The sequence below is a fragment of the Narcine bancroftii genome, chromosome 4, assembly GCF_036971445.1.
Source record: "Narcine bancroftii isolate sNarBan1 chromosome 4, sNarBan1.hap1, whole genome shotgun sequence".
In the NCBI taxonomy this organism is placed as follows: Eukaryota; Metazoa; Chordata; class Chondrichthyes; order Torpediniformes; family Narcinidae; genus Narcine; species Narcine bancroftii.
This window is the reverse complement of record NC_091472.1, coordinates 76,162,220-76,186,634: the sequence shown is the minus strand read 5'-3', so window position 1 is coordinate 76,186,634 and position 24,415 is coordinate 76,162,220. Positions and strand designations below refer to the sequence as shown.

Here is a 24,415-nt window from a genome sequence, read left to right as displayed (position 1 = left end):
TGAAACAATTGAAATCAAGATTTTCATATAACTAATTTTGATTTTTGCAATTTGCTGTTTAAAAGCATCCAGTGGCCCGTCTGGTGTGAGGAGTGTGATTGTAAGGCAGACTGATATTGTCCTGAATAAGGTGTACCCACAAGTTGACAGCACCATGCGTAACACCCTTCTGGAACAACTGGTGGCTTTGCTGGATTTCTATCTGGATGGTTATGTTTGTCAACTTAAGTCAGTGGACAGACCTACTCAGCAGGAAAGATACAATAAACTGGACATGGAATATACCCAAAAACGTTCACATCTTCTATCACAATTACGTATGTACAACAATATAGTTTTTATTTTTTTTCTGTCAACGTTTACAGAATAGAACTTGGCAAAACTCCTCTACTTTCTTCAGCTTAAAGAAAATGGCACACTAATTACTATTCAAGATCATTTTATTACCTTTAATAAAATCATCTTTCCTCCGGAAAGTTTTTTTAAAAGTAGATATTTCTTTTTGATATTAAAATAGGTTCATTTCCTTAATTTTCAGAAATACCTACCCTTAAGTCATCAGAGACTGGGTCATTGAAATCCAAAATCCTATAGTTATTTTCTTACTTTGATTAACTGTTTAAATAGATCTTCCTGAGCTAATTATTTCAGCCCAATTAAGGAAGGGAGCCATGTCCTATGCTCCTACAAATTGGAGTGAATTACCTGCACTTGGCAATCCACTTTTTCCCCCAGTAATCCATCCCTGTAGTAAAAGTATTTGTTGGTCCCTTTATAAAATAATTTGGATAATGTGAGCTGCTGCCTGAGTAATGACAGGTATTGTTTATTCTTTTAGTTTCCCTCAGACAATACCAGCTGACTGCTTCACTGGCAGAGAAATATTGTGACTTTGACATTCTGATTCAACTATGTGAACAAACTGACAACCAGGCCAGGCTACAGCGCTACCTGAATCAGTTTGCAGATCAGGTGAGACCTTTTTAAGTTCTAATTCTGTGATTAGAATTCAAGGAGCGGCACTGTTAGTGTAGTGGTTAGCACAACGCAAGCAACCGGGGCTCGAATCTGATGCTATCTGTAATGAGTTTATACGTTCTTCCGGTGTCTTCGTGGGCTTTCTCCGGGTGCTCTGGTTTCCTCCCACCTTTCAAAACGTATAGGGTTGTTGGTTAATTGGGGTATTATGGCAGTACTTGCTTGTGGGCTGGAAGGGCTGCTTATCATGCTGTATGTCTAAATTTAAATAAAAATTAAAGAATTGAAACCCTTAAGTCTATTACTTTGAGTTGTACAATTTTTAAAAAAGTTGTCACCATGTAATTAAATAAGTTATATTTTTGTACCATCTTTTAGAAATGCCCCAGACTACTTTATACTCAAAAAAAATCTTCTGCTGTGCAATTCCTTTTGCATTTCAGGAAAAATGACAGTCAATTTTCACACAGCAAATTCCAAAAAACTCATGTAAATATAGTGATATTGATTGAAGATCAATGTTGACAGGGACACTGCGAAGGAGTCCCTTTTTGAGTCATGCCATGAGATCTTTTAAATCCACCTGGGAAGATGCACAAGCCTTTGCTGTAAAGTCCTTTTCCAGAAAGATAGCACAATGCTTAATACTTTGGATTGTGTGTTGAGTTATTTGGTAGTCTTGTACCCATCATCTCCAAGGTGAGGACGCTAACAATTGAGCTACCACTAACAAGTCCTCCTAGTTTTATCTGTGACACAAGCAAGTTTCCTATTTAAATTTCAAGTACTTGGAGGAGAATTGCTGATGAAAGTTTTACAATTGAACAGAACTTTTCTGACTTCCTATTTCGCTGGTACATGGAGAAAGGAAAAAGAGGAAAACTTCTGTCACCACCTGTGGCCCAACATGCACAGTTGGCTAATTTCCTGCAGTCGCACGAACATCTCAGTTGGCTACATGAAATCAATGTCCAGAACTTTGAGAAGGTAATGGATTGTGCTTTTTGTGGTCATGGTAATTCTGCAGCTTACCTGCTGTTTATTCACAATCAGTTCAAATGTAATCTTTAGAAAAATAATGAAAAGCACAGACACATGGAACAAGGACTGATCAGAATGTTGATGTTCAATTACAACTTTTAATTGGAACCCTATATTATTTTTTGGAAATGAGATGTTGCTGGCGAGGTCAGCATTCCATACTTGTCTCTTTTTTCCAATAGACTGTTTTGATTGGCATTCTGATAGAGTAGGGTCTTGGTCAAGTTTATTGTCATCTGATTGTACAAGTGCAACCTGATGAAACAGTGTTCTCCGGTCCTTGGGGTAAAACATGCAGACACACAACCAGACATAACACTCATACAGACAAATAATTCATATGTAGGACAAGTATTTCATCTATATAAATAAATATTGCTTTGTGTAAATCTCAGGTGCTTAATGTGATCAGTTCCTTTGGTTGTTCAGCATTCTCACTGCCCATTGGAAGAAGCTGCTCCTCAGCCTGGTGGTGCTGGCTCTGATATTCCTGTATCTCTTTCCCAATGGGAAAAGCTGAACAATGCTTAGTTGCTACTGGGTGGAGGGGGTCCTCAGTGATTTTGCGCTCCCTCTTCAGACAACAATCCCGGTAGATCATGTGATACAGGCAGTCAGGATGCTCTTGATAGAGCTCCTATAGGTTTACATAATGGTGGCCAATGGCCATGCCCACTTCAGTCTTCTCAGGAAGTGCAGTCACTGTTGCACCTTCCTGACAAGGAGATGTTGTGTGTCCACGATGGGTCACTAGTTAAGTGAACTCCAAATAACTTGGTGCTCTCCTCTCTATTACAGGGTTGTTGATATGTAGGAGAGGGTGGTCATTCTGGTCTTCCTGAAGTCCATGATCATCTCCTTCATCTTGTCCACATTGAGACCCTCGCAACATTTCACGAGATTTTTCTCTGTCGTGACTCGTTGTTGCTGATGAGGCAAACACTGTTGTGTCATCTGCAAACTTGATGACACTGTTGGAGCTGGTGCTGCAGTCGTGAGTCAGTAGCCTAAACAGGAGCGGGCTGAGGGCACAGCCCTGAGGTGTGCCCGTGCTCAGTGTGACGGTGCTCAATATTCTGCTACCAACCTGGACAGACTTTAGTCTTTCCGTTAGGAAAGATAGGAAGTCCATGGTTCAATTACAGAGAGTAATGTTGAGTCCCAGCGAGGACAGCTTCTCCACCAGTCTCTGGGGAATGATCATATTAAACACTGAACTGAAGTCAATGAACAGCAGCCTGGCGTATGAGGCATCGTACTCCAGGTGGGCCAGGATGGAGTGAAGTGACGTGGCTATAGCATCATCTGTGGATGAATTGAAATGGATCCAATATCTCTAGGAGGTGTGCTTTGATGCATTCCATCAGCAGACATTCAAAGCATTTCATAATGAGGTTCTCACCTCAGCTATAGCTATGCAGGGGGACACGGAGCTTTCTTTATCATCATCCTGTTCTTCTCATCAAACGGTCCATAGAAGGTGTTCAGTCTGTCCGGAAGGGAGATAGCATTGTCTTTAATTCACAAGTTGACTTGTGATCCATAATAGTCTCGATCCCTTGCTACATGTCCCTTGTGTGTGATCATTGTCCAACTCATTGGGAGAAGATAAAGGTAAATTATGAAATTATGCTATTGATGTGGTCTGTATTCAAAATGTAACTCGCTTTGCTGATAATTCCATTGCATATTTCAAGCCATTTTAATACAAAATTCCATGGCTATTATCAAGCACGTTGCCAGGAATAACTGGATTTGGGTGTGTTTTTGACAACAATGCTTGCATTGACATAGTGAAACCAAGGGGAATTGGAAAGGGGCAATACTAGACAATTGTTTCCACACAATTAATTTTCAATTGTTACAGGCTCATCAGACATTACTGAATCTTGCTAATACGGAGACACGGTATTTTGCAAAAAAGAAAACTCTCTTGAGCCTCAGTAAACTTTCTGCATATGCTTCTGACCTTGCTGAGGACCTTCTGCATGATAAAATGGAGGGTAAGTTCTGAGCAATCTCTTAAAATGTCGCTATTAAAAATTAGGATGGAAACTTGAAATGCAGAAAATGCCAGGTTGGATATTGTATGTTCAGAACCAGAATTAGCTGATGGCTGAACCATAGCAAGAAAAGGTTATAGATGTAACAAGTGAAAATGCATAGGAAGATGGTGTAAACAGGAACAAATAAAAAGTAGGATTTCAGATGGGGGTGAAGGCAGGAAAGCTTAAATACATACTGATGGAACAAGAAATATAGATGTCTTTCATCAGGGTGTAAATAGAAATAAACCAGAAATTATTGATTTGACAAAGTCAGAATTCAAATTTATTGTCGGAGTACATACATAATATCATGTATAACTCTGAGATTTTTTTTCTTGTGGGCCACGCAGAATTTCTACTTTTCAGTAGCTGTAAACTGTACTCAAGAAGAGTACAAAATAAATAAATGTAAACAAACTGCAATACAGAAAAATATTCCGTCATAAATAATGTGCAAAATAAGAGTCCTTATTTAGGAATCTGATTGTGGAGAGGTAGCAACTGTTCTTGAATCTGTTGGTACAAATCTTGTGGCCCCACAACCTCTTTACTGATGGCAACAGTAAGAACAGGGCATGTCCTAGGTGGTGTGGATGCTTCATGATCCTGCTGCTCCACCACGGCAGCTTTCCATGTAGATATTCGCGAGGATGGGGAGAGTTGCCTGTGATATACTGGGCTGTGACCACTACCTATTGCAGGGCTTTCTGCTCAGATGCATTGGACCCACATCCTAAGCTGTGAGGCAGTCAGACACTTTCCACTACACATCTTTAGAAAGTTTCCAAACCTCCACAAACTCATGAAATCGAGGGGCTGATGTGCTTTCTTCATGATTACACTCTTATGTTAGGTCCAGGAAAGGTCCTTCAGGATGGTGATTCCAGGAATTGTGTGCCTTGCTGATAAGGTGCAGTTTGATGAACCCTGCATGCGGTTCCATTAGAATGGTTTAGGAAAATCAGGATAGTGGAGGGAGTGGGAAGTGAAAAATAAAATGAGATTGGAAAATGATGCTTGCATCTTGCAGAGAGGTTTTCTCTGAAGCCCTTGTCCAATTTTCATTTCTCTCCAATGCAAGGGTGATCACCCACCAAGTTGAAAGATGCGTTGGTTTCATCTATATTTTGAGGTAAAAGAACAGATATTGCACCTCCTGAGCTTAAAGGGAGAGGGTGGCATCAATGATTAATTCGACCAGGATGTCGGAGAGGAAAAGCACCTTTTATATTTTTTTGATTTATTTAGACATGCAGCACAGTAACAGGCCCTTTTGGCCCACGAGCCCATGCTGTCCAATTGACGTACACATCAGTATGTGATTTTTTTTTTCTCGAATGGTAGGAGGAAACCCATACGGACAGGGAGAATGTACAAACTCCTTGCAGACAGCGCAGGATTTTAAAGCTAGTCCCAATCCCTGGCTCTGTAACAGCATTGCACTAATCGCTATACCTTGATAAGGAAAGGGTGTGTCTGATGACATCATCGTGAAGTTGCTCAAAATGGCAAGAATGATTGATGTGAGTGGAAGAATGAGGAGATCAGTTTATAGGGCTGCACAAAATTCACAATGAAGTGAACGTGTACTGCCAACATCTAATTTCAGTACATTTGATAGAAACAGAAGAAGGTAGTACATCTCATTGTGCAGATCTGAGGACATGTCCATAGCACAAAAATTTTTGTCAAAGATAAAGCAAGTTGTCTATTTTGAGGAGTGGGCATGGTAGTTTTTAATGTTTAACTAAACTAATTTTCTGAAAAAGAAAGCTGTGTTTTAGACAATCTTAGAGAGATTGTTTAGTTCTGAATTTTTCTTTTGTACAGTTTAGAACAGAGGACACGAAGACGGTCCAGATAATTCTTTGACTGTTCTTTTGTACGTACAACTCCAATTATCCAAAATGGTCAGGACCGAGCCTATGTCGGATAAATGGTTTTTCGGAAAACTGGTTATTTTTTAAAAACAGCCCAGTAGCAATAGCAAATCACTTGTTATCAATGTTTAAACAACAAAAATCAAGGGAAGGCTTAAGCATTCCCAAAAAATGCTGACTGCTGCCAATCACCAAGACCACCCAACCACCGCTGCTGATCCCCAACATGAACCGACCACTGCTGCTGATCCCCGTAGAGACTTCCCAGGGTCGTGGAGCACTCATTGGCAAATTGGTGGGCTCCTGTCTCCCCGGTCCCGGAGCTCCCGATGCCATAGTCCCCACTCCAAATCCTCCCCGAGGCCTACTGCACGCACGCCATGGAAGTAAACAGAAAGGAGGATTTGGGGTCGGCGTCCAGTATGCCGAGGAGGGGGATAGGAGGGAACACTACTGAGCCTAAGGTCCTTTTTCTGCCCAGGAGCCTGCTCGACACCGGAACAAGGGATTCTTCTGACCCCTTGCAGTTGGGAGACAGAGACATGCAGTTTGAAAGGGAGAGTTGGAGATAAGTCAATAGAAGGTAATGAAGAAATGGAGAGAGGGGAGAGAGTTACCTGAAACGAAGACAATTGTCGTTCTAATTTCATGTCGGGTGAATTTTTTTCAGCCTGTGAGGTCATTTTGTCTCCAGAAAAATTGCAGATAAATGATGATTTCTGATTTGTTTCCTATATCCTCATTCATCTGAAATTTTTAAATAATGTACTGTATTGATGTTTTATTGTCTGGTTTAAGAATAGTTTAATTGTTTTATCAAATTTCTTACATAAAGTTTTAATAAGGTGAAAAACAAAAAAAACTAATTTTCTGTTTGAAGCATTGAGTTATTTGCATTTGTTTTGTTGCAGACTTGAATGCACAAGAACAATATTTGCTTCATCAGGATACTCTACCAATGGAACTCATGGAAACGAAACAGCTCAACATAGACACCATGCCTGTATTGACTGCTTCACAGCTGATCCGTGTGAGTATGCTAGACTGGAAGTGACAGTTCCATTATCCAAAATTACAAATATGAAATGTGCCACAAAGTCACAGAAATGTCATTAAAATCAGTCTATTCAAGATGGATTGATGAGGCCAGGAAGTACATTATGTGTAGTGGTATGGAGTAGTGACTATTCCCAGCAAAGATTCATGTCCTTTGGACAAATTCTTTAACTTCAAGCATAATGCAATCTTCCATGGAAGTCTTTCCCACAACATCGACAAATCCAAAGAATGTGCTATGTATCTTGCTAAATCTGGTAAAAATGCTTGTGCCAAATATTTTGTCAGTCATCACTTGCTTACATTTTCCACGAGAGGTTTTTGCAGTTCTGTTCCATGTTGATTCATCGATATCCATATTCTCCAGCTTTACATCAGTGATGATAACGTAAGAGCGAACGAATATGATTTCAAGAAGGCACTTGATCTATTGGAGTTTGTTGAGAAGGTACAGTTCAATTTAAAATTTAATTGTTCTTATTCAAAATATTTGTTGCTAATTTTGCCATATTAAAATCTGTCCCTTGGATTAAAATATTCACTACTTCCTTGCAGCTCATTTTTATTTTCACAAGAAATAATTTTGTAATATACCCTGGACAAGGCATGAAACCCTAATTTGAGAGACTTGCCATTATCCTCACAATCCTTAACCCACCGACCAGTGCAAACACCCTCCACCAGTGGGAGAAATCAATTGCCTGGTCTGACTGTTTACAAATTCCCCGTTGTTGTGATCAGTGAACTCCAAGGACCCAGAATCAGCCCTCCTGCTACAATCTTAAGTTTTCCAAAAATTCTGTTTAGTTTATTGAAATTTTGAAAATGAAACCTGACAGATAAACATCAATGGTGATTTCAATATTTGGATCAGAACAGTTGTGGTGATGCCCTCATAACCAAACAAGCTGAAAATGCTTTCTCCAGATGGCCTCAGTGAGAGAACCCATGCCCAGACAATTGCAATGTTGTACAAATGTTTGGTGCCTTTCAGAGGATGGAAAATGGTGGTAAATTACACTGATTATAAAAAAGGTTTATGTTTCAGGGTTGATGCATACTGAGGGCTGCTTATTATTTCTCATCCCGGTGCACCATAGGATCAGAAAATATGTCCTCATGGTGTCTCTTGATCTTACTGAGGATATGCTTATAAGTTAATTGCCCAACTTGTACCAGTGGAAGTCCCTTTCTTTGTGCAATGCTTTAGGATTCCTTCAGTTTCAACTTAATTCTCATCAATCACTGTGAAATAGCACAAAAACAGGCCCTTCGGCCAATTCTTCCATTGTGTTCAAGTTACCCAATGACTCTCGGAAGGAATAAAGGTCTAGACTATTTTCTAAATGGGGAGAAAATTCAGAAACTGTATGTCTTAGTGCAGGATTCCCCAAATGTAATGCAGGTTGAGTTGGTAGTAGGGAAGCCTAATGGCAATGTTTACATTTAGAGAGGACTAGAACATCAAAGATGTAATGCTGAAGCTTTATAAGGCATTGGCCAGACCATATTTGAAGTATCGTGTTTTGGGTCCTATATTCCAAGGAAGGGTGTGCTGGCATTGGAGAAGGTCTGGAGGTGGTTTACAAGAATGATTCCAGAGATGAGAGAATTAATGAGTGAGGAGCGTTCGATGGCTCTGGCCTGTATTCGTAAGAGTTTAGAAGGATTGGGGTGGGGGTGGGGGCTGCTCTCAGTGAAATTATTTGAATATCAAAAGGGCTAGATTGAATATATACATGGAATGTTTCCACTTGTGGGAAAATCAAGGACACTGCCTCAGAATAAAAGGTTGTATTTTTAGAACGGAGATGAGAACCTGTGGAAGTAGTTGCCACATACAGCTGTGAGGCTTGTTTAGTGGTTGATAGGTTCGTGGTTAGTTATGATGTCAAAGATCATGGGGTGTAAATCATGATTGAATGACAGAGCAGACTTGATTGACCCAATGGCCTAATTCTTTTCTTGTATCTTATGGTCTTTGCCTACATTGGACACATACTCCTCTATTTCATGTTCCTCAGTACATGGATTGGAAGGTATTTTAATTGTAATGTTGTAATTGCACTCGCCTCTATTTCTGGCAGCTCATTCCATCTACCCACCACCTTCTGTGTGAAAGTTCCTCTGGCCCCTCTGCCCTCTAGACAGTTCTTGACAATTAATTTTCAGAAACACTTTTCCCAGATTTCCCACCTCTGACAGGCAGAAAATTAGACTCCACTGCCTGCCATCTCTGCCCTTTGGAAATGAAATATCATATTCCATTGTTTGTATTTTGTCTTAATTGCAGGCTAAAGCAGAGATTTATTAATTTGTGTTTGTTGAAGTGTGGTCAATCTTGTGGTATTAAGAAATAACTTTTTTTTTCACAAGTGGAAATGTGTTAAAAGACCAGATAAAATCAGCTGGTGGTAAATACTGAATTTTTTTTGTTAATCTTCGTAACATAACTCTGGAAGGGCAACAATAGGTTCTGATTAAAGAGCTAGACTGAATGTTTTTTTTTCTATTTGTTCATATAAAGGAAGATGATCTTGCATCTGATGTCAGTCTTGATGCACTGAGATTGGAGATCTTCAGCCAAGCCATCCAGAGAGATGAGTATGTGCACTTCAAATCACTGTTCCTTCCGCCCACACATACACTAATTTCAGTAACTAATAATTTTTCTGAAGCTCTGTTTACATTAGTACTTAAGACTAGCCTTTAAAACCACTTTTTTTTTCGTTAGTTTGTTCTGTTTTGTTCTTTTTCAAAGTAATGATTTGACTAAATCAACACCCATTAAAACTAACTTTCCAATAACACTTTTTTCTTGGGCCATTATCTTTGAGATGAGAAAAAGGGTGCAAGAGTCAATTTTTCAAACCTTTTGTACACTTTACCCATTTGCTAGGTCTGATTAATAGTTTTGCTTGTAATTAGGGGAGTGCGTGTCCTGTCATTTAGTGAATAAACAGGGCATTTTTGGTCTCTGACAATTCACCTCAGTAACTGAATAGCATTTCAACTTTTCAGTTGGTCTTTCAGTCCAAAGGATGATCCTGTCGAAGCTGCAAAGAAGACCATATTGATAAAAGTCATAGAAAAACTCATGGATGAAGGTGAGTGCTAACTTCATTTAATCATGTCTGATATGCTGGCCTTTTAACCTGTTTTTCACAACTCTCAGCAACGTTAGTTTATTAGGGATCCTACTGAACTATTTAATTTCTGATTAAAATGAATCAGTGCAGAGATTAAAAATACAGCAAACAAGGCATTACTACTTACCTATGGTGATGCCTTTCTACTTCAATTCCAGTCAAAGCCAATTCTGGCTATTTAAACCATGCCACCCAATTAAATGCAATTAATTTACAACGCTGTACATTTGAGGGTGGGAGGAAACCAGCGGAAGCCCCCACAGACTCAGGGAAAACGTACAAACTCCTTACAGACAGCGTTGGATTTGAACTGTTTGTTGGCACTGTAACAGCGTTGCACTAACCAAGCCTATTCCTTTGCTATTAAATGTTATAAACTTGGTCGTTTCTCATATTCACCTCTCTTTGAAAAATATCCTTTTTAATTAACTGAGGAAAAAGTTGGACTTCATCTACGCCCTCTTAATTTTAAACCTCTGTGTGCACATTCTACAAGGACTAGCAGCTTGATGAACCATGAGTTTCCTGCATGGATACAGATGGAAGTTGTCTGATTCTTTAAACAAATATCTTGAGTAACAATCCACTGTAAATTTTACTGAATCCATCAAGTGCCCTTGATCAAACAATGTAATTGTTTTACAATAAATACTTTCACTGTCTGTTCCACTTTAGGAGTAGAGTTGAAGCACTACTTGCCAGAAGTAGAGGATTTGTTGCTGTCAGATCGGCTAGGGTCTCTGAGATCCAATTCATATTTTGAATTCCTCTTGCAAGCAAATTATGAACATTACATAAAAGCGCAATCTTAATTGAGCTAGCTCAACTGTTGAAAACCCTAACCCAGCAGGTAATGTGTATAAACCACATGCAACAATGAAGTTTTTATAAAATACATTTTGAATAAAATCTTTTAATTTCAAAGATCAGTGAACTGAATGTAAAGCAGTATTCTTGTAATTTCCCATTGGCTCTGAAGATTCAGCCCTTGTTAAATCAGAGCCAGATACTTGGTGAATATTTGTGAAAGAGTCTTTCAGACAGCAAGGATGAACCTAGATGAGTTCCCCTTTATTATTTACTAGGTATATTAATACTTGTGATGAGGAAAGTTCAAGTAACCAAAGTTTGGTGATGACCAAGTAGATGCATGGGTATTGTTGGACTTGGCAACAAGATAGAGATTGATTCTCTTTTTATGGAGGTATTTTAAGATCAGGCATCTGAAACACGTACCCTCCCAGAATTATTCTCAATGGCGATAATTACAGTAATACAAATAAAAATCTATTAAAACCATCATCTTATAGATCAATTTCACTGTTAAATTCAGATTATAAGCCTTGGCAAATAGATGAGCAAATTTTTACCAAAATTAATCAATCTGGCACAGAAGAGATGATCTGAGTGTACCTGTGGTCTTGGATGCAGAAAAAGCAGTTGATAGACTAGAGTGGGACTTTCTATTTAAAGTACTGGAAAGATTTGGATTAGGTAAAATTTTTACAAATTGGATGATGGCACTGTATAATGATCCTAAAGCTAAAGTAGTGACAAATGGATAAGTCTCTGCACCGTTCCACTTGACAAGATCTAATAGACAAAGATATCCACTATCTCCAGCTCTTTTCATTCTAGCTATAGAACTGTTTGCAAATGCAATTCAGTGAGATCCAGACATGAAGAGATTCAGGGTCAACCAAGAGGAATACAAGATAAATTTATTTGCTGACTATGTATTGATATATTTGACAGAGCCAATAACTTTGTTACAGAAACTGTACTTGAAACTGGAGATTATGGGAAAGTGTCAGGTTACAAAATAAATTGGGCTAAGAGCGGAATTATACTCTGCCAAAGAGACAGCCAATTAAAATGGTCATTAAATGGGATTAAAATATTTGGGAATTTGTCCAGGTAACAATTTAAAGAATTTATATAAATTACTCATCTTTGCTTAAGGTTGAAGAAGCCTTGAACAGATGGACATCTTTACAATAATATTAGTTGGAAGAGTTAATTGTGTCAAATGAATACATTTCCAAGAGTTCAGTACCTATTTCAAAAATTGTCCATTCCATTAACGCATAGTTAATAGTTTTTTTTCCAGGAGTCAAATAAATTTCAGAAAATTCCTTTGGAAGGATAAGATTTCCAGAGTGTCCATAGAAAAATTAACATGGAAATGTGATTTGGGAGGTTCACACCTCCCAAATGAGATTTTTTGCTTCCTTTTTTGTGGACTTGAAAAAGTAGAAGGGAGAATAGCAGAAATTTTTATATATAAATGGTAAGCAAAATTAACAACTGGTGAGTAAGAAGTGACCGTGTTAATATTTGGTATAAATTATAAAATTGGAACAAAAAGGGGTCTATCTCCTAAAGCACTCCTGATTCAAAACAGGCTTATGCCTTTTACAATGGGTAATTACATTTTAGAGACTTGGTCTCCTAAAGGGAGATCAGATATATTGAGGATTGCTTTGAGCAGGGCAACTTTGTCATTGTATTGTTAAGGATTCCATATTTTTAATTCTTCAATCTTCTGCTATTTTCAGAGCATACATAAGGGAAAAATTGGGGCCAACAATGTTTATCAAATTGAAGTGATTCGAAAGGGAAACACAAAGAAATTCACTTTGGCAATGTATTTCTTCCTTCAAACGGGAGCCCTTAAACCGGGGGTTTATAAATCTAGCATTGTAAGGATTGATGAATGTTGTATAATTTAGTCCAATACAATTTTTGTATCAGTTATATCTCACACCACAGAGATTAAATAAGTTAGTCAGACTTATCAGATAAATGTTTTGGATGTGGTGAGGAGGTAGGAACTTCCTTACATTCATCTGGGTCATATTCCAAAGTGAGACTTTTTTGGGATTTTTTTTTAAAGGACAGATTATTGGAATTCTATTTCCACAAAACCTAGAATTGTTTTTACTGGGAAATATAATGGGGATAGACCAAAATTGAAATGATCTAAATATGTTGAATTTGTTAGTTATATTGGCAGTGGCCAGAAAGTACATTGCAGTTACTTGGAAGTTTGACTCACAGTTGGGGATAGCACACTGAAATGCAGAACTGTGTTCCCCTTAAGAAAACTACTTACAAACTAAGAAATAAGTATGATACATTTCTATAAAAATGGAGACCATACTTGTAGATATCAGATGTAAATCTTAAATTGAGCTTCTTTCAGTCCTCAAATCCATGTTAACCTTCCCCAAAGACTAGTTAAATAAAGAATTGAAATCTGGAGTGAATGGCCTGTTCCAGTAACCTTTATTTTTCCACATTTTCCATCGGGGTCTTTTGGGTGGGTGGGGAGTTGGAGGGTTTGGGTTATAACCATCATGCAGCATAAATCTGTCTACTTGCGTATTCATATTTTAAATTTGTATTTAACTATATGTATGTTCTAAAAAAATTAAAGTATTAAAAAGAGATTGAGTGAGAATCTTTGCAAATATAGTTCAGTGCAGGAAAGGGTGAAGAATAAATGAAAGCAAATGCAAACAATTCTTGAGCTGGAAAATTACAAATGAGTGATGTACAGAAGGATTCCCTATAGATGACCTATTTCAAACTAAGAATCAGAATTGAAATAATGAAACTTAGAACATGACAAGATATTACCATTTAATAGAAATGTCTTTGAATCAGGAAGAGGGAGGTCATCTAAAAATAAGCTATCAATCACTTCTCACAGGGTGGTTAATCCCTGCATTTGTATCCCAAAAGATTGTAGAGGCCAAATTACTGAACAATGGGAAGGTACATTTTTGAATAGTTGCAGAAACTGGTCCACAATGGGTGTTCTTGGCCACATTTGCCAAGTCTTGACAAAAAAGTGGCCTACTCAGGCATAGCTTCCCATACCTCTGACAAAAAGAAACAGGAAAATAGCATGGATATTATTTTTTTCATTCAGTCATGCATGACAGTAACTGGCCCTTAACTAAAAATCCTGTATGTTTTGAACAATGGGGAAAAAAACCAAAGCACCCGGAAGAAAACCACACACACGGAGAAGGTATAAACTCTTTACAGACAGTGGCAGATTAGCACTCTTGTCATTGGCACTGTTACAGCATTGCAGTAACTGCTACTGGGTTTTTTAAAAATAAATCCGCACAGGAGCAACATTTTACCCTGTCATTCAGATCTACTGAATATTATGTGCAATAACAGAATTGTGACAAGGGTGTAGGATTATTCTCCATCTTAAATGTTCTCTCTTTAAAATCACAAGACTGCAGCTGAAACAGATATGAGCAAGTAAAATACAATTTACTATTTGTCTGTATATTCTTACAATCTTGTTTCTCATTTTATAAAAATCAACTATTGCAAAGTAGGCCCTAATGGTGAGTTTTCTGCTAAATGTTAAGTATATAATTCTTGGAGTAACATGGAGACCAAATGTTACCAAACATGTAATTCCCATCACAGCAGCAGTGTCTACAAAAACAGCAGCATTTGGAACCAGAGAGGTTACAAGGAATTAGTAAATATAAATCTGTAGTAATGGGTTCTGTTCAGTGAAAGACTACACCTCTTCTATAGAGAAATCTTGTTTCCAGATGAACTCGAGAATGTATGCATTTCCAGGATCACAGCTTTGTGTACAAGTATAAACAATAAGTGTTCCCCAATCCATACTTTCTCCAAGGCGATCCACTTTCAGCTGGTTAAGTAATTGCGGCATTACCTACAAGATGAATGAAAACAAGGAATAAAGTTTATTCCCTATTCACCATAACAAACAGTAATCATTATCAACCTCTGATCAAAGCTCCATTTGTTCACACAAAGTAATCCTCTCACCCCAAAATATGGAAGCTTTAACTGGGGTGGATCCAGTTCAACATTTAACAATGTATCCAAAATAAATAGTTGGGCTCTAAACTGATTTGCTTTTCTGCTCAAATTTCAGGCAACTACACTTTGCCCCTCGTCCAAATTTCACAAATCACATGCTGGCATTCAGAGCACTGGGCAAATTGACCAATAACTTCAAAGATATGCACATTTGTTTCAGGCAATGAGAAGTAAAATCTGAGGGGTCTTTAAAAAAAATTTTCAAGGATGGATCAAGCAGCATCCACAGTTTTTAAGGCAGGGATAAAAAGGTCCTGTTGCTCAGTGAGAATGTAGAACGAGTAATCAATAAAGCACAGGGTTGAGTCCTGTTTTATTCTTGTCCCTAATTTATATTTTGTTCATACAAATACTTTTTTTTTATATAAACCTGGTAATTTTACTTGTGCCTATAAGCTACTAGTGACTCCAAGTTTATAAGAATCTCTGCAGTGTTCAAGAAAAAAAAATTCTTCATTCTTCGACTTTCTATAAACTGCAGCTGCATCTATGGATGGAGAAAGTTTCAGGTTGAAGAGGTTTCAACTGAACTTGGAAAGTGAGAAAATAAAAGTTTGAAGGAACTATTTAAAACTCATGTTTCTGCTTTCCCTATTTCAATAAAGTACTTTACACAGCTGCTTCCTCTTCAATGAATTGGCTCCAATTTAACCAGCAAATGACAAATCAGTCTGATCAAGCCGAACTCTTATTAACTAGGCATGCCCAGGTTTCTAGTATTGTTGGATTAATGACTTTTGAATATTATTTCTATTAACAACTTTAATTCTCAATTTTTTTTATTTAAAAAGTAAAAGAATATGATAATTTATCTGGTCAAACAGATAAGAGAGCACAGAAATCAGGCCCACTATGTGGAAGGGGGAGCGAGTCCGCCAAACAAATTATCCGGTAAACCAGATGAATTTTCAAATAATTTGATTACAGTTTACTGTATAATTCAAACCTGAAATTCAAATTCCCGTCTGGCCCCACATGAACAATTAGGGATGTCACTATTAGTGGGAATGTTGACACCGGATACCCACAATGGGCTTCCTCCTCTACAATAGCGCAGCACCTACAATTTAAAAAAAAATGAAAAGTTTAGAACCACAATTCTCTCAAATTTGGCATTTCAGATGAATTCATATTCCTTATTTGAATTAACTGGGCAATGGAACAAAATGAAGCCACTGTAAAGGCCTGCTACCTGGGAGGCATCCCAATACACAAAATGGCAGACGAATACTGCAATCTCACAAAGCCTGCGCGGTCTAATGGCCTAATCTTCCTAGCGGACAGCCTGCATGGTAGGAAACAGCGAACATTGGTGAAAACACCAACCAATCAGCAGCCAGCACACTAGTGATGCCACTTCCACCAACAGCGACGGGAAGCTAGGCTTATATAAGCAAGGGCAGGGAGAGCAATAAAAGCAGTCTGGACTAAATTCACATAGAGTGTGTGTCATTCTTCCACTTTCTGCTGTTGCGCTTGCTATATTGGTAATCCAAACTGGTCCAAACAGCATTTGGACCAGAAAATGACTGATCAATTAACACTCCACCCAGTTTCCTTGAAGCTGCCAACATTCTGGTCAATGCAGCCATTGGTATGGTTCGAACAGGCTGAAGCCCAGTTCCAGCAGATCTTCGCCGACGCCACAAAGTACTACCATATGGTGAGCTCACTCAACCAGGAAACAGCAGCAAGGGTCGTTGATTTCCTGCAGCAGCCTCCAGAACATGGCAAAAACGATGCCCTCAGAACTTTTAACCCACACTTTTGCACTGCCTGACTGCTGCACATGGACAATCTGGTGGACAGGGCCCCCCATCCATCCTCATGAGTGACATGCTGGCTTTGGCTGAGAGGCACAAGCCTTACCTGCACTTTGAGCAGGTTTTTCTGGAGCAGCTGCCTGAGGGTATCAAACAACTGCTCGTCAACAAGGATTTCAGTGACCCCCCCACCCCCGCGAGAGTCGCCACCTGGCTGGCAATGCCTGGAGAGCAAAAAAGGACAGCAACGGCGTGGAACAGGTCATTAGGTCCCACACGCAGTGAATGACAAGGCCACAACAATTGACGGAAAGGCAAGTGGGCTCCCCCATCATCCAGTACTGTTTTAAATCATCAGCGATGGGGTATGGAGGCCCGCTGATGCCAACCCTGCGCATTTCAGGGAAACACCATGGCCAGCCATTACTAATGGCAGTTGGCCAATGAGACAGACTCCACAACTCCCTCTCCAGACAGACAGTGTTTCCTGGGCAACAAGGTCACGAGACGGCATTCTTTCTCACTCTCTCTCCCTTCTTCCCGCCCCCCCCCCCCCCCCCCCCCCCACCACCAGCCTATCATGCCTGGAAGGACCTACACCACCCCACTCTGCTTTAGCAACAGCCCCTTCATATGAACCTTTACACTGGGGGCAATGGCACAGGCACTCGTGAGAGCAGTCTTCCTCTGGCCCCACTGTTTGTTAGTGGGGCTCAAAGGGAGACGATTGATGCACGCCAAGATCTTCCAGACTTTTTCCCTGAGTGAAGCTAAGTACCAACCCCTCCCCCAACTCCATCTAATAACGAATTCACACACATCCTAGTGGAGTTCCCTTCCAACATGGAGCCACAGTGTTTATCTTGGTCAAGACCAAGCACGGGGTACAGAAACACATCCTGACAGAGGGCCCCCACACATTGCCAGTGTACGCCATCTTCCTCCAGAGAAACTCAATCTCACAAAGGAGGAGTTTAGAAAGATGGAGAAGCAGAGGAAAAAATCGTGCAGTGTTCCAACAGTCCCGCGGCCTCCCCCATGCACATGGTATCGAAGGAAGCAGGAGGGTGGAGGCCAATGTGGAGACTACCACTGCCTTAATGAGTCCACCACACCAGACAGGTATCCTGTGCCCCATATACAGGATTTCACCGTGCTCCTACAGGGGGCACAGATATTCTCGAAAGTCTACCTCATCTGGGGCTATCATCAGATCCCAGTCCAGCCTGATGACATCCCTAAAACCACTATCATCACACCCTTTGGGCTGCTTGGCTTCCTAAGAATGCCTTTCAGACTCAAAAATGCACCTCAGACCTACCAGAGGCGATGGGCTGGGACCTCAGGTTTGTGTTCATTTACCTGGACAACATCCTGATAGCCAGTTACAATCGCAAGGAACACATGGCCCTCCAAAGACAAGTGTCCACTCGTCTGAGCGACTTTGGCCTAACAATCAATCCGGCCAAATGACTGTTAAGGCTAGAGACAATAGGCTTCCTGGGCCACAGAATCAACAAACACAGAGAAACATCCCTGCCTGAAAAGGTAGCAACTAAGAGGTGCTTCACCAAACCCTACACTGTGAAGGGCCTCTAGGAATTTGCCGATTATGATAAATTTCTACCAATGTTTCATACCGGCAGCAGCCCGCATGATGCGCCCCGTTTGGACTAATGGCAGGGAAGAAAAAAGGTCACCTGGGACAAGGAAGCATCAGAGGCGTTCCAGAAAGTAAGACACACTGGCCAATGCCACACTTCTGGTACACCCCAGGATAGATGCCCCGACCGCCCTCACAGTAAACACTTCAACGCAGTGGTTGGGGGCATACTCGAATAGTTGATTGAGGGGCAGTAGCAGCCCCTGGCTTTCTTTAGCAGACACCTCCAGTTACCAGAACTTAAATACAGCACCTTTGACTGCAAACTCTTGCAGTCCAACACTTTAGGTACTTTTTGGAGGAGAGGCAATTTCAGATTTTCAGAGACCACAAGCCATTAACCTTCAATAAAGTGTTGTACCCATGGTAAGACAGCCAGCAGAACCATCTGCCCTACGTGACTGAGTTCACCACGTACATTGAACATATTGCCAGGAAAGCCAACGCTGTGGCCAATTCACCGTCACAGCAGGCAATCCAATCCATCCAGACCCTGTCCCGGGGATAGATTACACAGCCCTGGCCAAGACAAGCAAGACGACCCAGAGATTCCAATGTACAGGACGGCTGTGTCAGGGCTCAGGCAAGAGGACATCACCATTGGCCCAGGTATTCAGACGCTCCTTTACGACGTAGCCACCGGAAAACCCCATCCCATCACACCAGCAGCCTGGAGATGGCAAATTTTCGACACAGTGCATAACCTGGTGCACCTGGCAATCAGGACCACCATCAAGATGATAGCCAGCAGGTTCATCTGGTATGACCTCCAAAAGCACATCTGTCAATGGGTACTCTGCCAAGCATCGAAGGTACAGATGCACATCAAGGCAGACCTCCAAACGTTCGAGCCAGCACGACAAAGGTTCAGCCACATCCATATAGACATTGTAGGACTGCTGCTGGTCTCCCGGGGGCAAGGAACTTTATGAGACGTCAAGATGTGGTCTCATTGGCAGAGACAATGACAAAGGCCTGCACCAGAGCCTTGATCAACACCTGGGTGGCAGGGTTCGGAGCCCATAACACATGACTTTGGATAGGGGTGTGCAATTCTCCTCAGGACTCTGGATAACCTTCTGGGAACCCAACTCCACCACACCACATCATCTGGGGCCAATGGGTTGGTGAAGCTGTTCCACAGACACCTGAAGGCAGCTCTGATGGCTTGGCTCAAGGGACTATATTGGACAGATGAACTACCGTGGGTCCTCCTAGGGATCTTCACAGCACCAAAAGAGGAATTCAATGCCTCGGGGGCAGAAATTGTATACTGTGCACCCTTAGTCATTCCTGGGGAATCCTTGGCCGCTGTCAAGGATCAAGAACCACCAGCAGTGACATTGGAAAAACTGAGGGAACGCAAGGCGCTCTAGCCCCAAAACAGCCTTCACCACACAGTCAACCCAAAACATTTGTCCCTAAAGATCTAAAGGCACGCAAATACATCTTTGTGCGATGGGGAGCACACTGCACACCTCTGCAGCGACCGTACAAGGGGCCTGACTGAGTGACCAAGCACAACAGATCCATGTGCGTGCTGGACATTGGTGATAAGGAGGAGGCATTCATTAATGACTATTTCAAAATAGCACATCTGGACACTAGCCAACCAGTCACCAGGCAGTCCCCACGATGCAGAGGCAGGCCGTCAAAATCAAAGGACGGCACCCAGATCGCTGGCTCTGGGGGTGGGGGGTTCGTGTAGCAGCCAGCTACCCAGGAGACAACCCAATACACAAAATGGCAGAATAACACTGCAATCTCACAAAGCCTGTGCGGGCTAGTGGCCTTCCTTCCCGGTCAACAGTCTGCATGGTGGGAAACAGCGAACATTGGCGGGAACGCCAACCAATCAGTGGCCAGAACACCAGTGAGGTCACTTCCACTGACAGCAGCAGGAAAACCAGGCCTATATCAGCAAGGGCAGGGAGAGCAATAAAAGCAGTCTTGACTACAGTCAGAGAGTGTGTCATTCTTCTGCACTCTGCTGTAGTGCGTGCTACTACAATGCCCATTTCTAAATATTAGTTATCAGAGGAAAATATCCTAAATCTGTTAATCATGTTTGCTTTTTTTTTTAAAAAAAGGACTAAACAAAAAGATCAACTACACATGCAAGAGGTCAGACTGCACCTTTGAAATGAAGGTACAGAGGAACTGGAGCTGCAAAGACAAAGTAGCACTGAACAAGGTGGAAAGTGAAAAATCTTTTCTCTGTTGTTAGGTTCAGAAGGTATCCTTATGTATAAGATTCTTGTTGGTAGGCTGTGACCAGTTACCATAAGGATAGATGCTCAGCCCTCAGCAAGTCCCAAACTAAATGGAGCAATTTGGCTGAGTGAGTGGGGGTGAGAATTTAGCAAATGTGAGCTGCACCAACCAAATGTTTAAATTCTGATAGTTTTGAACCTGGATAGCAAAACAGAATGAATTTGCCCACCCTGGCTTGTTTCTTGTTTCCTTGTCCATGAAAAATCAATAAAAGCCAATAAATATTATCACTAGGATTTAAGTACGTCTAAAAATAATTTGGGGCCTTCTTGAGACCATAAGACATAGCAGCACAAATAGGGTGTTGAGCCCATCAAATCTGCCCTGCCATTCAATCATGGCATCTGTTCTCCTACTCAGCCCCACTCTCTGGCATTCTCCCCATAACTTTTGATCCCCAGTTGATCAATAACCTATGAATCTTTACCTTAAATACAACCAATGATGGCCTCCACATCTACCTGCGGCAAGATATTCCACAGATAGAACACATAAATTTCTAAAGACAGAGGGTGGTGTAAGTGGAAGCCCTTCAAACCTTAAATTGTGCCCTCTTGTCCTGGATCTCCCACCATTGGAAAACAACTGGATATTCTCATCTCAAATAGGATCCACTAATAATAGTGGGAGCCCAACAAAGATACTGGAAACCCATTTCTTGCATAGTAGTTTTCCCAATGTGGTGAAATTGGAATATTAAGTTTTTAAATCGACTATTACTTAGAATGAAAAAGGATTACATAGAAACTTAAATTTCTTACAAGATTCAAAGGGAGGATATTAACCCTGGCTGAGGAGTCCAGATCTGGAGACATTGTTCGAGAATAATGGGGTAGCACTTAGAATTGAGCTGTGGAAAGGGTAGTTAATTTTTTTGTCCCAAATTGCTGTCAATATTCAGCCATTGGTTTTTATTAAAAAGAACTTGATAGATCAGTGGCTCGGAAAGGAATCCATGGATATCAAAATAGTTTAGTAAAATGGAGTTGTGATCGCAATGAATGGCCATGCAGGCTCAAAATGCCTTGTCCTGATTGTAATTTTTATGTTCTGATGACCCTGAGAAGTAGCTAGTTCCAGTTTGACCACTAGCCTATAATAGTAATACTGTACAATAGTCAACAGAGATTATCCATAGCAAATTGATATTCAAATTGTGATCATTCAAGCTCAAACATTTTTTTATTGCAGTGGTAAAATTCCTTTCAGTTCAGACATGTCATTTTTCCACTCAATTCCTGCCATAGTATCATATTTATTAGCAATTAGGGAGAACAAAAGCAAAGCAAGAATAGCCAACACCAATTATAATTCAAATGCTTATTTCCACCTTTCTCCATTTTCAAATAGCCTTAAGTTAGGCTAAATGGCTCATTCCTACATCCTATAGTTTAGTTTTCAACTGGAAATTATTCACAATTTAGTTACTACAAGTACAGTATATTAGAAATATACTGTATAAAAGAAAACAAGTTACTGGCCAGGTGACAACTTTTTTAGCACAAGACTCGAAAACAGGTGTAATACACCATGTTCACTAGACATTGACTGCAAGATGAATTCGGGCATTGGAAACAATATTCAAGGTACAAGAGCCTCGTTGTAGAACCACAATCAGTGACTATGCATATTAATGATAAAGTTATCTTGTTGCAGAAGGAGCAAAAACAAAGCATCAGTTCACAGAAATTTAGTCAAATCTCCCCTCATAAGGATCCCATTTCCCACCATGGGGTTAGCATATACCTGATCAGGTGCCACTGCAATCCTTTTCTTAAACTTAGCAAAGATCCTGTCTTCTTTTGTTGCATGTTTTGCCATGGCTTCCAGCTCCAACTCCAATTCCTCTGTCACCTCAGACGTACAAACTGAGCACAACAGAACACAACTGAACCAAGACAGACATGGACTTCTCTGCTACACTTCATCTCTTACATTATTGAGTGTGTCAAAGCAGTATTATATCAGGACGAATGATTTCGGCCACTAAGTACCAGAACAACGTGACAGGAAGCACACTGTCCAATTCAGGTAAATTTGCTGCCCTTGGCCAAAAGATAAAACGATTAATTTATGCAATTTGGCATGAAGAAACTGAACGGTAGCAAGACGTGAAAATAAATCAATGGCCAGTGGCCACTGTAACCAATTTCGCCCATGCAGTTCTTTAACTTCTGCAGTTTGCAACCCATCTTTAATTTTTTAGTTTTATCAGGATTCCTTAATAATTCGCGAAATCAACTGACAGCAAATTAACTATCAGCTCGTACTCACCACTTTCTGTTGCCGATAATTCCCCGCACGTTTGGAGCTCCTCGCCCTCCGAATCTTCGAGTTCCATCACCAGCTCGAACTCAGGAAAAAGGATATTGAGAGTCGAAACCCCGTCATCGTCCGATTCATCTGGATAACCGAGACCGGGAGGAAGGACAAGCATGAACTTCAGGGGAAAGGGAGACTCGCATTGGTACTGAGATCCCAGTGGCACGGGGGTACCCACCCCGCCTGCATCACTCACCAGGCTGGCTGCACGCCGCCCGATGTCCCGCTTTCCAGTCGGCGACCTGATGCTTCTTGCCACAGTAACGGGCGCGGTGGCAGCGAGAGCAAGTCTTGGGGCCCGAGGCGCCGCACACGCGGCACAGTTTAAGTCCAGGGATGGGCCTGACGGGAACCTCGGGTTGGGGTTCGGCCGAATAGAATTCGTTGATCCGTCCGAGTTGGCTGCGCAGGGTGGCGAAACTGCGATTCGGACAGTCCGGGCTGGTGCAGCAGAAGATCAGGAGCGAGCGGTGGAAAGCGTGCTCCCGCGGCGCGTACACCTGCAAGAGGAACACCAGCGGCTGCGCGCATCCGCCACACTCCAGCAGCTCGGGGCCCGGCAGCAGCAAGCTCAGCCAGGCCGGTCGCCCACCCACCTTACTGGGGAACTGCGAGCTCACCAGCCGCTCCGGAGCCGCCGGCTCCACGAAACCCAGCTCCACTGGACCAACGCGCGAGGATTCACTGCCCGACTGCGCCATTTCTGCGCTTCCGCCTAAAATTGACGTCACTTCCGCAACCTGCTGCATGTGACTGGCGTCCTCTGGTCTCATGTATCACGGGGCTGTATTCCCGAACTCTTCGCGGGGCCGAGAGCGCCCAATGCAGCCCGTCCACTGACCACGTCACAACGTCTAACAATGTCAGCGACGAGGCTTGTGGGAATGTAAACAAGCTGAAGGAGTGGGCCATGTGACAGAGCACAACATGGAAAATTGGGAGGTCAGCCACCGACACCAGAAATAGTCAGAATTTTTACATGATGACATGAGAAAACTATGGAGGCAAACGGAACCCTACCCCTGATTAAAAGCAGAAGGTCCACTGAAGGTCGACATTAAATGAAGAGAGAAAAGGCTAACGTTTTAGATAAATGACCCTTAGAACCAGAGAAGTCAGAAAACAATTGCGTGTAAAGTTGTGCAGAATTGAGATTTTCCTGCGGGCGAGGCAGAACTACCACTTAGTGGTCGTGCAAAGAAAAAACTGCATAAACATGTAAACAAAGAACTGTAAACAGATAACGAATGTAAACAAACTGACTACAATAGAGAGAGAATTTTAAAAATCAATGAAGTGCATAAGAGTCCTTAAATGAGTCCCTGATTGAGGAGTAGCAGATGTTCCTGAACTT

The 24,415-nt window shown here is 41.2% G+C and overlaps 2 protein-coding genes across 9 annotated transcripts in view; one reads left to right on the top strand and one right to left on the bottom strand.

Annotated features, from left to right (window-relative positions):
- abcb10 (ATP-binding cassette, sub-family B (MDR/TAP), member 10) overlaps positions 1-11,076 on the top strand; it is a 107,728-nt gene extending 96,652 nt beyond the window's left edge. For 7 of the 8 annotated variants that reach the window (XM_069931657.1, XM_069931655.1, XM_069931659.1 and 4 more), the window contains 9 exons: positions 66-317; positions 839-972; positions 1,807-1,965; positions 3,887-4,022; positions 6,859-6,977; positions 7,371-7,451; positions 9,531-9,607; positions 10,025-10,110; positions 10,828-11,076. In XM_069931657.1, the coding sequence (XP_069787758.1) occupies positions 66-317; positions 839-972; positions 1,807-1,965; positions 3,887-4,022; positions 6,859-6,977; positions 7,371-7,451; positions 9,531-9,607; positions 10,025-10,110; positions 10,828-10,964 (1,181 nt within the window). In that variant the 3' untranslated portion in view covers positions 10,965-11,076. The remainder of the gene's footprint in view (positions 1-65; positions 318-838; positions 973-1,806; positions 1,966-3,886; positions 4,023-6,858; positions 6,978-7,370; positions 7,452-9,530; positions 9,608-10,024; positions 10,111-10,827) is intronic. The other variant, XM_069931656.1, reaches the window with a different exon arrangement.
- Positions 11,077-13,780: 2,704 nt separating this feature from the next.
- Positions 13,781-23,923, bottom strand: pdcd2 (programmed cell death 2). Its single transcript, XM_069931665.1, has 5 exons — positions 23,258-23,923; positions 23,014-23,142; positions 22,486-22,607; positions 15,986-16,099; positions 13,781-14,869 (listed from the first exon to the last, which is right to left on the bottom strand). The coding sequence occupies exons 1-5, from the start codon at positions 23,832-23,834 to the stop codon at positions 14,708-14,710; spliced, it is 1,104 nt and encodes a 367-aa protein (XP_069787766.1). The 5' UTR covers positions 23,835-23,923; the 3' UTR covers positions 13,781-14,707.
- Positions 23,924-24,415: the final 492 nt, after the last annotated feature.